Source organism: Callospermophilus lateralis, chromosome 13, assembly GCF_048772815.1.
Source record: "Callospermophilus lateralis isolate mCalLat2 chromosome 13, mCalLat2.hap1, whole genome shotgun sequence".
NCBI lineage: Eukaryota > Metazoa > Chordata > Mammalia > Rodentia > Sciuridae > Callospermophilus > Callospermophilus lateralis.
The window spans coordinates 108,049,486-108,064,717 of NC_135317.1; the positions used below are offsets into that span (position 1 = coordinate 108,049,486).

Here is a 15,232-nt window from a genome sequence, read left to right on the forward strand (position 1 = left end):
GGGACAGAGGGGACAGAGGCTCTGAGGGGACAGAGGGAACAGAGGCTCTGGGGGGACAGAGGGGACAGAGGGGACAGAGGGCACAGAGGGGACAGAGGCTCTGGGGGGACGGAGGGGACAGAGGGGACAGAGGGGACAGAGGGGACAGAGGGGACAGAGGGGACAGAGGGGACAGAGGGGACAGAGGGGACAGAGGCTCTGGGGGGACAGAGGGGACAGAGGGGACAGAGGCTCTGGGGGGACAGAGGGGACAGAGGGGACAGAGGCTCTGGGGGGACAGAGGGGACAGAGGGGACAGAGGCTCTGGGGGGACAGAGGAGACAGAGGGGACAGAGGGGACAGAGGGGACAGAGGGGACAGAGGCTCTGGGGGGACAGAGGGGACAGAGGGGACAGAGGCTCTGGGGGGACAGAGGGGACAGAGGGGACAGAGGCTCTGAGGGGACAGAGGGAACAGAGGCTCTGGGGGGACAGAGGGGACAGAGGGGACAGAGGGCACAGAGGGGACAGAGGCTCTGGGGGGACAGAGGGGACAGAGGGGACAGAGGCTCTGAGGGAACAGAGGGAACAGAGGCTCTGGGGGGACAGAGGGGACAGAGGGGACAGAGGGCACAGAGGGGACAGAGGCTCTGGGGGGACAGAGGGGACAGAGTGAACAGAGGCTCTGAGGGGACGGAGGGGACAGAGGGAACAGAGGGGACAGAGGGAACAGAGGGGACAGAGGGAACAGAGGGGACAGAGGGAACAGAGGGGACAGAGGCTCTGGGGGGACGGAGGGGACAGAGGGAACAGAGGGGACAGAGGGAACAGAGGTTCTGGGGGTACGGAGGGGACAGAGGGAACAGAGGGGACAGAGGGAACAGAGGGGACAGAGGGAACAGAGGGGACAGAGGCTCTGGGGGGACAGAGGGGACAGAGGGAACAGAGGCTCTGGGGGGACAGAGGGGACAGAGGGAACAGAGGGGACAGAGGGAACAGAGGGGACAGAGGGAACAGAGGGGACAGAGGCTCTGGGGGGACAGAGGGGACAGAGGGAACAGAGGGGACAGAGGGAACAGAGGGAACAGAGGGGACAGAGGGAACAGAGGCTCTGGGGGGACGGAGGGGACAGAGGGAACAGAGGCTCTGGGGGGACAGAGGGGACAGAGGGAACAGAGGGGACAGAGGGAACAGAGGTTCTGGGGGGACAGAGGGGACAGAGGGAACAGAGGCTCTGGGGGGACAGAGGGGACAGAGGGAACAGAGGGGACAGAGGGAACAGAGGGGACAGAGGGAACAGAGGGGACAGAGGCTCTGGGGGGACAGAGGGGACAGAGGGAACAGAGGGGACAGAGGGGACAGAGGGAACAGAGGGGACAGAGGGAACAGAGGTTCTGGGGGGACGGAGGGGACAGAGGGAACAGAGGCTCTGGGGGGACAGAGGGGACAGAGGGAACAGAGGGGACAGAGGGAACAGAGGGGACAGAGGGAACAGAGGGGACAGAGGCTCTGGGGGGACAGAGGGGACAGAGGGAACAGAGGGGACAGAGGGGACAGAGGGAACAGAGGGGACAGAGGGAACAGAGGTTCTGGGGGGACGGAGGGGACAGAGGGAACAGAGGCTCTGGGGGGACAGAGGGGACAGAGGGAACAGAGGGGACAGAGGGAACAGAGGTTCTGGGGGGACAGAGGGGACAGAGGGAACAGAGGCTCTGGGGGACAGAGGGGACAGAGGGGACAGAGGGAACAGAGGGGACAGAGGGGACAGAGGGAACAGAGGGGACAGAGGGAACAGAGGTTCTGGGGGGACGGAGGGGACAGAGGGAACAGAGGCTCTGGGGGGACAGAGGGGACAGAGGGAACAGATGGGACAGAGGGAACAGAGGTTCTGGGGGGATAGAGGGGACAGAGGGAACAGAGGCTCTGGGGGGACAGAGGGGACAGAGGGAACAGAGGGGACAGAGGGAACAGAGGTTCTGGGGGGACGGAGGGGACAGAGGGAACAGAGGGGACAGAGGGAACAGAGGTTCTGGGGGGACAGAGGGGACAGAGGGAACAGAGGGGACAGAGGCTCTGGGGGGACAGAGGGGACAGAGGGAACAGAGGGGACAGAGGGAACAGAGGTTCTGGGGGGACGGAGGGGACAGAGGGAACAGAGGCTCTGGGGGGACAGAGGGGACAGAGGGAACAGAGGGGACAGAGGGAACAGAGGTTCTGGGGGGACAGAGGGGACAGAGGGAACAGAGGCTCTGAGGGGACGGAGGGGACAGAGGGAACAGAGGGGACAGAGGGAACAGAGGTTCTGGGGGGACAGAGGGGACAGAGGGAACAGAGGTTCTGGGGGGACGGAGGGGACAGAGGGAACAGAGGGGACAGAGGGAACAGAGGTTCTGGGGGGACGGAGGGGACAGAGGGAACAGAGGGGACAGAGGGAACAGAGGTTCTGGGGGGACAGAGGGGACAGAGGGAACAGAGGCTCTGAGGGGACAGAGGGGACAGAGGGAACAGAGGTTCTGGGGGGACAGAGGGGACAGAGGGAACAGAGGCTCTGGGGGGACAGAGGGGACAGAGGGAACAGAGGGGACAGAGGGAACAGAGGTTCTGGGGGGACAGAGGGGACAGAGGGAACAGAGGTTCTGGGGGGACAGAGGGGACAGAGGGAACAGAGGTTCTGGGGGGACAGAGGGGACAGAGGGAACAGAGGGGACAGAGGGAACAGAGGTTCTGGGGGGACAGAGGGGACAGAGGGAACAGAGGGACAGAGGCTCTGGGGGGACAGAGGGGACAGAGGGAACAGAGGGGACAGAGGGAACAGAGGTTCTGGGGGGACAGAGGGGACAGAGGGAACAGAGGGGACAGAGGGAACAGAGGTTCTGGGGGGACGGAGGGGACAGAGGGAACAGAGGGGACAGAGGGAACAGAGGTTCTGGGGGGACAGAGGGGACAGAGGGAACAGAGGTTCTGGGGGGACAGAGGGGACAGAGGGAACAGAGGTTCTGGGGGGACGGAGGGGACAGAGGGAACAGAGGGGACAGAGGGAACAGAGGTTCTAGGGGGACGGAGGGGACAGAGGGAACAGAGGGGACAGAGGGAACAGAGGTTCTGGGGGGACAGAGGGGACAGAGGGAACAGAGGCTCTGAGGGGACAGAGGGGACAGAGGGAACAGAGGTTCTGGGGGGACAGAGGGGACAGAGGGAACAGAGGCTCTGGGGGGACAGAGGGGACAGAGGGAACAGAGGGGACAGAGGGAACAGAGGTTCTGGGGGGACGGAGGGGACAGAGGGAACAGAGGGGACAGAGGGAACAGAGGTTCTGGGGGGACAGAGGGGACAGAGGGAACAGAGGCTCTGAGGGGACAGAGGGGACAGAGGGAACAGAGGTTCTGGGGGGACAGAGGGGACAGAGGGAACAGAGGCTCTGGGGGGACAGAGGGGACAGAGGGAACAGAGGGGACAGAGGGAACAGAGGTTCTGGGGGGACAGAGGGGACAGAGGGAACAGAGGTTCTGGGGGGACAGAGGGGACAGAGGGAACAGAGGCTCTGAGGGAACAGAGGGGACAGAGGGAACAGAGGGGACAGAGGCTCTGAGGGAACAGAGGGGACAGAGGGAACAGAGGGGACAGAGGGAACAGAGGTTCTGGGGGGACAGAGGGGACAGAGGGAACAGAGGCTCTGAGGGGACAGAGGGGACAGAGGGAACAGAGGTTCTGGGGGGACAGAGGGGACAGAGGGAACAGAGGCTCTGGGGGGACAGAGGGGACAGAGGGAACAGAGGGGACAGAGGGAACAGAGGTTCTGGGGGGACAGAGGGGACAGAGGGAACAGAGGTTCTGGGGGGACAGAGGGGACAGAGGGAACAGAGGCTCTGAGGGAACAGAGGGGACAGAGGGGACAGAGGGGACAGAGGCTCTGAGGGAACAGAGGGGACAGAGGGAACAGAGGGGACAGAGGGAACAGAGGCTCTGAGGGAACAGAGGGGACAGAGGGAACAGAGGGGACAGAGGGAACAGAGGTTCTGGGGGGACAGAGGGGACAGAGGGAACAGAGGCTCTGGGGGGACAGAGGGGACAGAGGGAACAGAGGGAACAGAGGTTCTGGGGGGACAGAGGGGACAGAGGGAACAGAGGCTCTGGGGGGACAGAGGGACAGAGGGAACAGAGGGGACAGAGGGAACAGAGGTTCTGGGGGGACAGAGGGGACAGAGGGAACAGAGGTTCTGGGGGGACAGAGGGGACAGAGGGAACAGAGGCTCTGAGGGAACAGAGGGGACAGAGGGAACAGAGGGGACAGAGGCTCTGAGGGAACAGAGGGGACAGAGGGAACAGAGGCTCTGAGGGAACAGAGGGGACAGAGGGAACAGAGGTTCTGGGGGGACGGAGGGGACAGAGGGAACAGAGGGGACAGAGGGAACAGAGGTTCTGGGGGGACAGAGGGGACAGAGGGAACAGAGGCTCTGGGGGGACAGAGGGGACAGAGGGAACAGAGGCTCTGGGGGGACAGAGGGGACAGAGGGAACAGAGGGGACAGAGGGTACAGAGGTTCTGGGGGGACAGAGGGGACAGAGGGAACAGAGGTTCTGGGGGGACAGAGGGGACAGAGGGAACAGAGGCTCTGAGGGAACAGAGGGGACAGAGGGGACAGAGGGGACAGAGGCTCTGAGGGAACAGAGGGGACAGAGGGAACAGAGGGGACAGAGGGAACAGAGGCTCTGAGGGAACAGAGGGGACAGAGGGAACAGAGGGGACAGAGGGAACAGAGGTTCTGGGGGGACAGAGGGGACAGAGGGAACAGAGGCTCTGGGGGGACAGAGGGGACAGAGGGAACAGAGGGAACAGAGGTTCTGGGGGGACAGAGGGGACAGAGGGAACAGAGGGGACAGAGGGGACAGAGGGAACAGAGGGGACAGAGGGAACAGAGGTTCTGGGGGGACAGAGGGGACAGAGGGAACAGAGGCTCTGGGGGGACAGAGGGGACAGAGGGAACAGAGGGAACAGAGGTTCTGGGGGGACAGAGGGGACAGAGGGAACAGAGGCTCTGGGGGGACAGAGGGGACAGAGGGAACAGAGGGGACAGAGGGAACAGAGGTTCTGGGGGGACAGAGGGGACAGAGGGAACAGAGGTTCTGGGGGGACAGAGGGGACAGAGGGAACAGAGGCTCTGAGGGAACAGAGGGGACAGAGGGAACAGAGGGGACAGAGGCTCTGAGGGAACAGAGGGGACAGAGGGAACAGAGGCTCTGAGGGAACAGAGGGGACAGAGGGAACAGAGGTTCTGGGGGGACGGAGGGGACAGAGGGAACAGAGGGGACAGAGGGAACAGAGGTTCTGGGGGGACAGAGGGGACAGAGGGAACAGAGGCTCTGGGGGGACAGAGGGGACAGAGGGAACAGAGGCTCTGGGGGGACAGAGGGGACAGAGGGAACAGAGGGGACAGAGGGTACAGAGGTTCTGGGGGGACAGAGGGGACAGAGGGAACAGAGGTTCTGGGGGGACAGAGGGGACAGAGGGAACAGAGGCTCTGAGGGAACAGAGGGGACAGAGGGGACAGAGGGGACAGAGGCTCTGAGGGAACAGAGGGGACAGAGGGAACAGAGGGGACAGAGGGAACAGAGGCTCTGAGGGAACAGAGGGGACAGAGGGAACAGAGGGGACAGAGGGAACAGAGGTTCTGGGGGGACGGAGGGGACAGAGGGAACAGAGGGGACAGAGGGAACAGAGGTTCTGGGGGGACAGAGGGGACAGAGGGAACAGAGGCTCTGGGGGGACAGAGGGGACAGAGGGAACAGAGGGAACAGAGGTTCTGGGGGGACAGAGGGGACCAGAGGGAACAGAGGCTCTGGGGGGACAGAGGGGACAGAGGGAACAGAGGGGACAGAGGGAACAGAGGTTCTGGGGGGACAGAGGGGACAGAGGGAACAGAGGTTCTGGGGGGACAGAGGGGACAGAGGGAACAGAGGCTCTGAGGGAACAGAGGGGACAGAGGGAACAGAGGGGACAGAGGCTCTGAGGGAACAGAGGGGACAGAGGGAACAGAGGGGACAGAGGGAACAGAGGTTCTGGGGGGACGGAGGGGACAGAGGGAACAGAGGGGACAGAGGGAACAGAGGCTCTGAGGGAACAGAGGGGACAGAGGGAACAGAGGGGACAGAGGGAACAGAGGTTCTGGGGGGACGGAGGGGACAGAGGGAACAGAGGGGACAGAGGGAACAGAGGTTCTGGGGGGACAGAGGGGACAGAGGGAACAGAGGCTCTGGGGGGACAGAGGGGACAGAGGGAACAGAGGGGACAGAGGGAACAGAGGTTCTGGGGGACAGAGGGGACAGAGGGAACAGAGGCTCTGAGGGGACAGAGGGGACAGAGGGAACAGAGGTTCTGGGGGGACAGAGGGGACAGAGGGAACAGAGGGGACAGAGGGAACAGAGGTTCTGGGGGGACAGAGGGGACAGAGGGAACAGAGGCTCTGGGGGGACAGAGGGGACAGAGGGAACAGAGGGGACAGAGGGAACAGAGGTTCTGGGGGGACAGAGGGGACAGAGGGAACAGAGGTTCTGGGGGGACAGAGGGGACAGAGGGAACAGAGGGGACGGAGGGAACAGAGGTTCTGGGGGGACAGAGGGGACAGAGGGAACAGAGGTTCTGAGGGGACGGAGGGGACAGAGGGAACAGAGGTTCTGAGGGGACGGAGGGGACAGAGGGGACAGAGGGAACAGAGGGGACAGAGGGAACAGAGGTTCTGGGGGGACAGAGGGGACAGAGGGAACAGAGGGGACAGAGGGAACAGAGGTTCTGGGGGGACAGAGGGGACAGAGGGAACAGAGGGGACAGAGGGAACAGAGGGGACAGAGGGGACAGAGGGGACAGAGGGAACAGAGGGGAAAGAGGGGACAGAGGGAACAGAGGGGACAGAGGGAACAGAGGTTCTGGGGGGACAGAGGGGACAGAGGGGACAGAGGGGACAGAGGGGACAGAGGGGACAGAGGGAACAGAGGGGACAGAGGGGACAGAGGGGACAGAGGGAACAGAGGGGAAAGAGGGGACAGAGGCTCTGAGGGGACAGAGGGCACAGAGGGAACAGAGGCTCTGGGGGGACGGAGGGGACAGAGGGGACAGAGGGGACAGAGGGGACAGAGGGAACAGAGGGGACAGAGGGGACAGAGGCTCTGAGGGGACAGAGGGCACAGAGGGAACAGAGGCTCTGGGGGGACAGAGGGGACAGAGGGAACAGAGGGGACAGAGGGGACAGAGGGAACAGAGGGAACAGAGGGGACAGAGGGGACAGAGGGAACAGAGGCTCTGGGGGGACAGAGGGAACAGAGGGGACAGAGGGGACAGAGGGGACAGAGGGAACAGAGGGGACAGAGGGGACAGAGGCTCTGAGGGGACAGAGGGCACAGAGGGAACAGAGGCTCTGGGGGGACAGAGGGGACAGAGGGGACAGAGGGGACAGAGGGGACAGAGGGAACAGAGGGGACAGAGGGGACAGAGGCTCTGAGGGGACAGAGGGCACAGAGGGAACAGAGGCTCTGGGGGGACAGAGGGGACAGAGGGGACAGAGGGGACAGAGGGGACAGAGGGAACAGAGGGGACAGAGGTTCTGGGGGGACAGAGGGCACAGAGGGGACAGAGGGAACAGAGGGGACAGAGGGGACAGAGGGGACAGAGGGGACAGAGGGAACAGAGGCTCTGGGGGGACAGAGGGAACAGAGGGGACAGAGGGGACAGAGGGGACAGAGGGGACAGAGGGGACAGAGGGGACAGAGGGAACAGAGGGGACAGAGGGGACAGAGGCTCTGAGGGGACAGAGGGCACAGAGGGAACAGAGGCTCTGGGGGGACAGAGGGGACAGAGGGGACAGAGGGGACAGAGGGGACAGAGGGAACAGAGGGGACAGAGGTTCTGGGGGGACAGAGGGCACAGAGGGGACAGAGGGAACAGAGGGGACAGAGGGGACAGAGGGGACAGAGGGGACAGAGGGAACAGAGGCTCTGGGGGGACAGAGGGAACAGAGGGGACAGAGGGGACAGAGGGGACAGAGGGAACAGAGGGGACAGAGGGAACAGAGGCTCTGGGGGGACAGAGGGAACAGAGGGGACAGAGGGGACAGAGGGGACAGAGGGGACAGAGGGGACAGAGGGGACAGAGGGAACAGAGGGGACAGAGGGGACAGAGGCTCTGAGGGGACAGAGGGCACAGAGGGAACAGAGGCTCTGGGGGGACAGAGGGAACAGAGGGGACAGAGGGGACAGAGGGGACAGAGGGAACAGAGGGCACAGAGGGAACAGAGGCTCTGGGGGGACAGAGGGGACAGAGGGGACAGAGGGAACAGAGGGGACAGAGGGGACAGAGGGGACAGAGGGAACAGAGGGCACAGAGGGAACAGAGGCTCTGGGGGGACAGAGGGGACAGAGGGGACAGAGGGAACAGAGGGGACAGAGGGGACAGAGGCTCTGGGGGGACAGAGGGAACAGAGGGGACAGAGGGGACAGAGGGGACAGAGGGGACAGAGGGGACAGAGGGGACAGAGGGGACAGAGGGAACAGAGGGGACAGAGGGGACAGAGGCTCTGAGGGGACAGAGGGCACAGAGGGAACAGAGGGGACAGAGGGGACAGAGGGAACAGAGGGGACAGAGGGGACAGAGGGGACAGAGGAGACAGAGGAGACAGAGGGGACAGAGGGGACAGAGGGGACAGAGGGGACAGAGGCTCTGGGGGGACAGAGGGGACAGAGGGGACAGAGGCTCTGGGGGGACAGAGGGGACAGAGGGAACAGAGGGGACAGAGGGGACAGAGGGAACAGAGGGGACAGAGGGGACAGAGGGGACAGAGGGGACAGAGGGGACAGAGGCTCTGGGGGGACAGAGGGGACAGAGGGGACAGAGGCTCTGGGGGGACAGAGGGGACAGAGGGGACAGAGGGGACAGAGGGGACAGAGGGGACAGAGGCTCTGGGGGGACAGAGGGGACAGAGGGGACAGAGGCTCTGGGGGGACAGAGGGGACAGAGGGGACAGAGGCTCTGGGGGGACAGAGGAGACAGAGGGGACAGAGGGGACAGAGGGGACAGAGGGGACAGAGGCTCTGGGGGGACAGAGGGGACAGAGGGGACAGAGGCTCTGGGGGGACAGAGGGGACAGAGGGGACAGAGGCTCTGGGGGGACAGAGGGGACAGAGGGGACAGAGGGGACAGAGGGGACAGAGGGGACAGAGGCTCTGGGGGGACAGAGGGGACAGAGGGGACAGAGGCTCTGGGGGGACAGAGGGGACAGAGGGGACAGAGGGGACAGAGGCTCTGGGGGGACAGAGGGGACAGAGGGGACAGAGGCTCTGGGGGGACAGAGGAGACAGAGGGGACAGAGGGGACAGAGGGGACAGAGGGGACAGAGGCTCTGGGGGGACAGAGGGGACAGAGGGGACAGAGGCTCTGGGGGGACAGAGGGGACAGAGGGGACAGAGGGGACAGAGGGGACAGAGGGGACAGAGGGGACAGAGGGGACAGAGGCTCTGGGGGGACAGAGGGGACAGAGGGGACAGAGGCTCTGGGGGGACAGAGGGGACAGAGGGGACAGAGGCTCTGGGGGGACAGAGGGGACAGAGGGGACAGAGGCTCTGGGGGGACAGAGGAGACAGAGGGGACAGAGGGGACAGAGGGGACAGAGGGGACAGAGGCTCTGGGGGGACAGAGGGGACAGAGGGGACAGAGGCTCTGGGGGGACAGAGGGGACAGAGGGGACAGAGGCTCTGAGGGGACAGAGGGAACAGAGGCTCTGGGGGGACAGAGGGGACAGAGGGGACAGAGGGCACAGAGGGGACAGAGGCTCTGGGGGGACAGAGGGGACAGAGGGGACAGAGGCTCTGAGGGAACAGAGGGAACAGAGGCTCTGGGGGGACAGAGGGGACAGAGGGGACAGAGGGCACAGAGGGGACAGAGGCTCTGGGGGGACAGAGGGGACAGAGGGGACAGAGGGGACAGAGGGAACAGAGGGCACAGAGGCTCTGGGGGGACAGAGGCCCTCTCTTCATTGGATGTCTCCGCTGTTCCGAGTGCCTAGAGCCTGGCTGGGCCGAGGCTCTCACAGCGGTCCGGCTCCCTGCCAGCATTCCCAGGCTGCGTCCTACTCTGCACACGTTTGTGTCTCTCCCCTGAACTGTCCACACATGCACACCCACGTGTCTCCCCATGGGTACTCTTTCTCAGCCAGGAAGCAAGTCAAAAAGAGGCTGATAAATATGATAGTGGGTCATATAATCCACGATCATGCCATGATTATGGAGGATTTCCAGAATACGTTGCGTTTTAGCATTCAGAAGGCCAAGTACGTTTATATTGCAAATGTTTGTGGGGAGACATGGTAAGGTTTGGTATTTGTCAGCTGAACAACCAAAATCCACGTTCAAGTTCTCGACTGAACTTGAAATCCCCCCTCTACTTTTCTTCAGTCCTCAAAGAGTTTCTCCCGAACCCTGGGAAGGCACAGAGGGCAGATGTGTCCTGGCTGGGTCCTGACGGCAGTGGGGGATAGAGGGCGCTGAGCAGGAAGGGGCGAGGAGGCTGGGGGGGAGCTGAAGTGGGGTCCTGGGAGGCACTGCCATGCAGAGGGGCGGGAGAGGCCGGGGCCCGCTGGGTTTCAGTCCCCAGGAAGGTCCATGCCAAGAGCATTGGTGGAGGCCCTCTGTGGGCTCAGGGGCCCTGGTCTGAGGGTCTCTGGCTCTCGGCTGCGCTTGCCATTTATCCCTGTTTAAATAATTGATTTCACTTTCTCTTTGAGTGAAATCAAACAAATACACATGAAACTAAACCACTTCCATGTGGCCACTTTATGACAACCATGAATCTGAAGCTGCAGGAGACCATAGGAGCCAAGAGTAGGAGCCGCTTGTCACCCATTTCCTGTCTCGGGAGCTCCCCTGTCCCCTAACAGAGCGCAGCGCAGCCGTGGCTGTGTCCTCCCAGGGAAAGTGCACTGAGACTGACCGAATCCGTCCCGTCCTTGTGCCCCCTCGTTGACATGGAAAGCACTTCCCCACCCAGCCTCGGCCACGCACCTGGGAAGGCCTGCAGTGGCAGGTGGGGGTCCGTGTGGTGCCCACTGCAGACCAGGACCCCATGGAAGAGCAGCGACTCCCGCTGGCCCTCGGCCTCCACCACCACGTCCCACTGTCCGCTGACGGGGAAGTCCGGGCACTTGCGAACGCTCTGCACTCTGGTCTGAGGACAGGCACAGGGGGACTCGCTGTCACTCCAGCCCAGTCCCTGCCCAGCTCTGAGCAGTCACCCCGCGGTGCACCTGCGGCACTCCTGCCCTCCCGGCCCCTCTCCACGTTTCTGCAGCACATTTTCAAGATATTCTGAGTATTTCTCTAAAACCTAGTTTTCCAAGGAACAGAAACAGAGGAGCCTGGCTGTGGATGGAGGGAGGGTGATGGAGGCTCAGTGGTCCTCCTCCAGGGCGCAGCCGGCTCTGCAGGTTCCGCACAGACCTGTCCTTTCTCAGCGTGTGCCCCTCCCAGGCTGCGCTCCTCCCTAGGCCTGGGTTTCTCCAGGCCTGTGCCCCCCAGACCTGTCCTCCTTTGGCTGTGCCCCCCAGGTCTGTGCTCGCCCCAGCCTGTGGCTCTGGGTTTCAGAGAGGAACCAGGCTGCACCCAAGCAGAGGGGCTGCTCCCTGGTGGGGGGACTCGATGGTCCTGACGAGCACCTTCCTTGTGACAAGCTGTGGTCCCACCCTACAGGGACGTGGCTTGCCAGTCACGTTTTTCACACTCTTACACATGTCGAACGTGAGACTGAAAGAGAGGGCCGTGACCGTGCCATGCTGGAGTGTCACCAGAACAGGCTCTTACAGCAGAACCTTCCAATCCCGCATCCAAGTGAGAGGCTGAAAACCGTTTCATGACAAGCCGCGACCCTCCAGGGGACGCTCAGGAGGCTGGCTTCCTCTGGTCACAACAGAAGAGGCCAGGTTTAACTGCCCAGCCAGCGCAAGTGAGTGTGGGTGCGCACGTGCATACACACACACACACACACACACACACACACACACACACAATGCAACGCTGTATGTTTACCTTGAAGCGAATGTATTTCAGGAGGCCAAAGTGGCTGGCATACATCCTGAAGTACTCCATGAGTTTGGAGTTGTGCATGTAGTTGGGGAAATGGTCCGGTACGGGGAAGTCACTGAAGCACATCATCTCCTTGGACGTGTTGATGGTCACGGATTTGTAGATACTCGGCATTTTCTCTGAAGGGTTTTTCTACAGGAGAAAGTTTCTCTTGAAACTTTATAAGACAATCAAAATAAACTATCTTAAAGAGAAATGGCCTCCTATGTAATAAGTGGTACCTGGCCCTTTATTCCTCTGTGTTCTCTAAGTCCCTCCTGCTGGAGCCAAGTTACCCTGAGTCAGCAGTAAGACGCCCAGGGACTTCTCAGTAGGAATGATGGAAGCCAGAAACATGCCTTCAAAATGCTAAAATAAGAATGTCCACGTCCACTTGGAAGCCCAGAGACACACCCTTCAGAAGTGGAAGTGGCTCACAGGCCTACTGAGGAGGAAAGCTGAGGGTCTGTTGCGGTGGCCCAGCACCAGGGACAGTGTGGGGAAGCTCCTGGGCTGACTGGGAAGGGACAGGACTGAGGGGAGCAAGCACAGGGGGACGCCGAGGGCTGAGGAGGTGCCGGGAGCCTGCAGGCGCCTGATGAACACTGCTGATCCTGCTCATGGGTTCCCAACAGACCAGGAAGGTGGGAAGGCAAAGGGGGCCACCCTGTTTTAAGGCCCTTGCTTTGCTCAGAAAGTGGGGAAAGTACCCACAAAGTGGAAAGCACTGTCAAGGTGCATTTATGATATCCAAGGAGCCATTCCCAAGAGGGTGAGGATGGACAACTGAAAACCAGTGCACAAAGAAAACAGAGGATGAACCACACCAAGATACAACCAGAAGAAAGAAAAGGGGAATAAAAATGATAAAGGTATGAAACAAAGATGCAAGACAGTGAATCTGACCTCCACGTATTCATACCCCATGACATGTAGCCCTCCAATAGCACTAACGGGAAAGGCCCTCCAACAGAGGCACACCTTCCTTAGGCCAGCTGTAAGAGAGAAGGCTGCACCAGAGACGCTTGCATGGGAGAACCCCAGGCAGAAGCAATGGGAGTGGCTGCCTTGGGAGCCAACCAGGGAGATAATGAGCCAGAGAGCACAGCGACATACAGGGCCATTCTATGGAGGTACAAAGATAGTACATTGAAATGAACCTGGTGACATGGTTTCAAAATACATAAAGTAAAAAGTAACAATTAAGAAGAGAAACCATATACCTAGCTGGCCGGGCACCCAGTGCCTAATCCAGAACTGTCACACATGCACGTGGCCTCAGTCAGAATGCAAACAAGATTGGGGTCATTACCAGTTCTTCACCTGCAGAGTGCTGTACGTGCCTCCTAGGCAAACTTTACCCTGGTGGTCACAGTTCGAGACAGCACGGCTTAAAGTCAGATAAAACCCAAACTTACTTGAAATTTCCACAGGCCTCCGATGTCGTCATTCCTTTCAAAGCAGGTGGGCTCCAGACCCTCATCCAGGCAGCACTTGATGGCAGCCAGTCCACTGATCCCAGCTCCAATCACGGCGACCCGCTTCCTGGCCATGTCCCCAGCTGGATGCGATTCTAAACAAACCATCTTGTCACAAGAGTCTGCAGTTTGCTGCCCTAAATTGTGTTATTCTCACTAACGTCGCGTATGGATTACCAGTGTGTTGATTACCTTTAGAGACTAGGAGAGATTAAGGGACACAGAGCTGGGACACAAATCTGTTCCCCAGCCCCAGTTCTCTTCACAGTCAGGGAGACAGACTCCTAATTCCAGGCTGTTTGGTGATGCCTGTACCCTGTGGCTCCCAGTAGGTGTCACAGGGAGGCCATACCTGGCCTGCAGGAGGGGCGGCCCAGGTGCGAGCGCAAGGCGATTGGGGGAACGGCCAGGTGTGGGCCAGGAGCGGAGGGTCTCTGCACGTCTGGGGTGTTCCAGAAGGGACGAAAAGAAGGCAGAAGTGAGAGGGTGTGCAGGCCCAAGGGGCGCGTGACGCCGACTCAGGGAGACAGGACGGAAGGGCCCTCCTGCACAGGGCTGTGGTCAGTCGCGACCTTGACAGGGGTTCCAGTGGTGGGCCAGTAAACACAGAAACAGTAACTGCTAATCCTGGGCCACAAAAGCCTACGGAAGGGAATCCCTCATTGACCTTCTTCCCCCTTCTTTAATGGCAAAATAAAAGCTAACTGGGAAGTCTTTGGCTGTTTCAGAATTATTAGGAAGCATCAATACTCAGCATCTCCGAGTCTGAGGCTGCATTCATTCCCTCATTTTCCCCTTATTTGTCTGCTCAACAAACACTGACTGGTTCTAAACTGTGCACCAGGACTGCTTCCCGCTGAGGTCACAGGAGGAAACGGCAGAGTCCCGTGCCCTGAAGCCTCAGTCGTGGGGAGTCCTGCAGGTAAAGATGGCGACTTCAGGGCAGGTACTCACCTGTAAGCTGTATGTCAGTCTTGCTGAACACTCATGGCGACTGTGAGACCCAGGCCTTCTGCACACACATGCCAATTGTCACAAAGGCTGCTTCCCCTGGGGCAAGGTCCTCCCTTTCCCACTGGCTACCTCCTGTGTGAGGCCCTCCCTGGACTTCTCAGGCCTGCTTACACCATCCTTCTTGGTGACCAGTGACGGCCTAGATCTCTGTTAACGCATTTACCACCCGCTTTTATGATTCTGTCTTACACTGGTCGAGTCATAAGCACCTAGAAGGTTTAAGCTGCGTGGTTGATACCTAGTGAATATCCATGGATTGAAATGAGTGAATACACTAATTCTAAGTTGATCTGTTTTTCAACTTGTTACTGTAGTTGGGAGTTATGCTATACAATGATAATCACATAACAAAAATCAGTGACCACCCCAAAATTTCCACACATAAAACAGTGTAAGGAAAAGATAAGAGACTAACCTTTGAAAAGAAGGATATTCAAGTTTAGGTTCAGCTTTTCAATTAAAGCAGACAATAATGCTCCTCCTGTTTTGGAAATAAAGCTATTCTGCAGCAATGTGAAGACTTTTATAGCTTCCTGAATTAGCTATAAAAAGGGATGAACCCTTCCCTTGACTCTTCCAATTTGGACTTAAAAATTGCCTTGAGCCTTTTAGGAAAGGAACCAACTGGTGTGCAGTGCATTTTGATGGTAATTAATGCAGCGTA

At 60.2% G+C, this 15,232-nt stretch overlaps 1 protein-coding gene across 1 annotated transcript in view; it reads right to left on the bottom strand.

Annotated features, from left to right (window-relative positions):
• LOC143379117 (flavin-containing monooxygenase 5-like) overlaps positions 1-13,629 on the bottom strand; it is a 20,160-nt gene extending 6,531 nt beyond the window's left edge. Inside the window, exons 1-3 of the mRNA XM_077105071.1 lie at positions 13,495-13,629; positions 12,041-12,229; positions 10,950-11,183 (exon numbers count right to left, since the gene is read on the bottom strand). Coding sequence (XP_076961186.1) covers positions 10,950-11,183; positions 12,041-12,229; positions 13,495-13,629 — 558 coding nt within the window. The remainder of the gene's footprint in view (positions 1-10,949; positions 11,184-12,040; positions 12,230-13,494) is intronic.
• Positions 13,630-15,232: the final 1,603 nt, after the last annotated feature.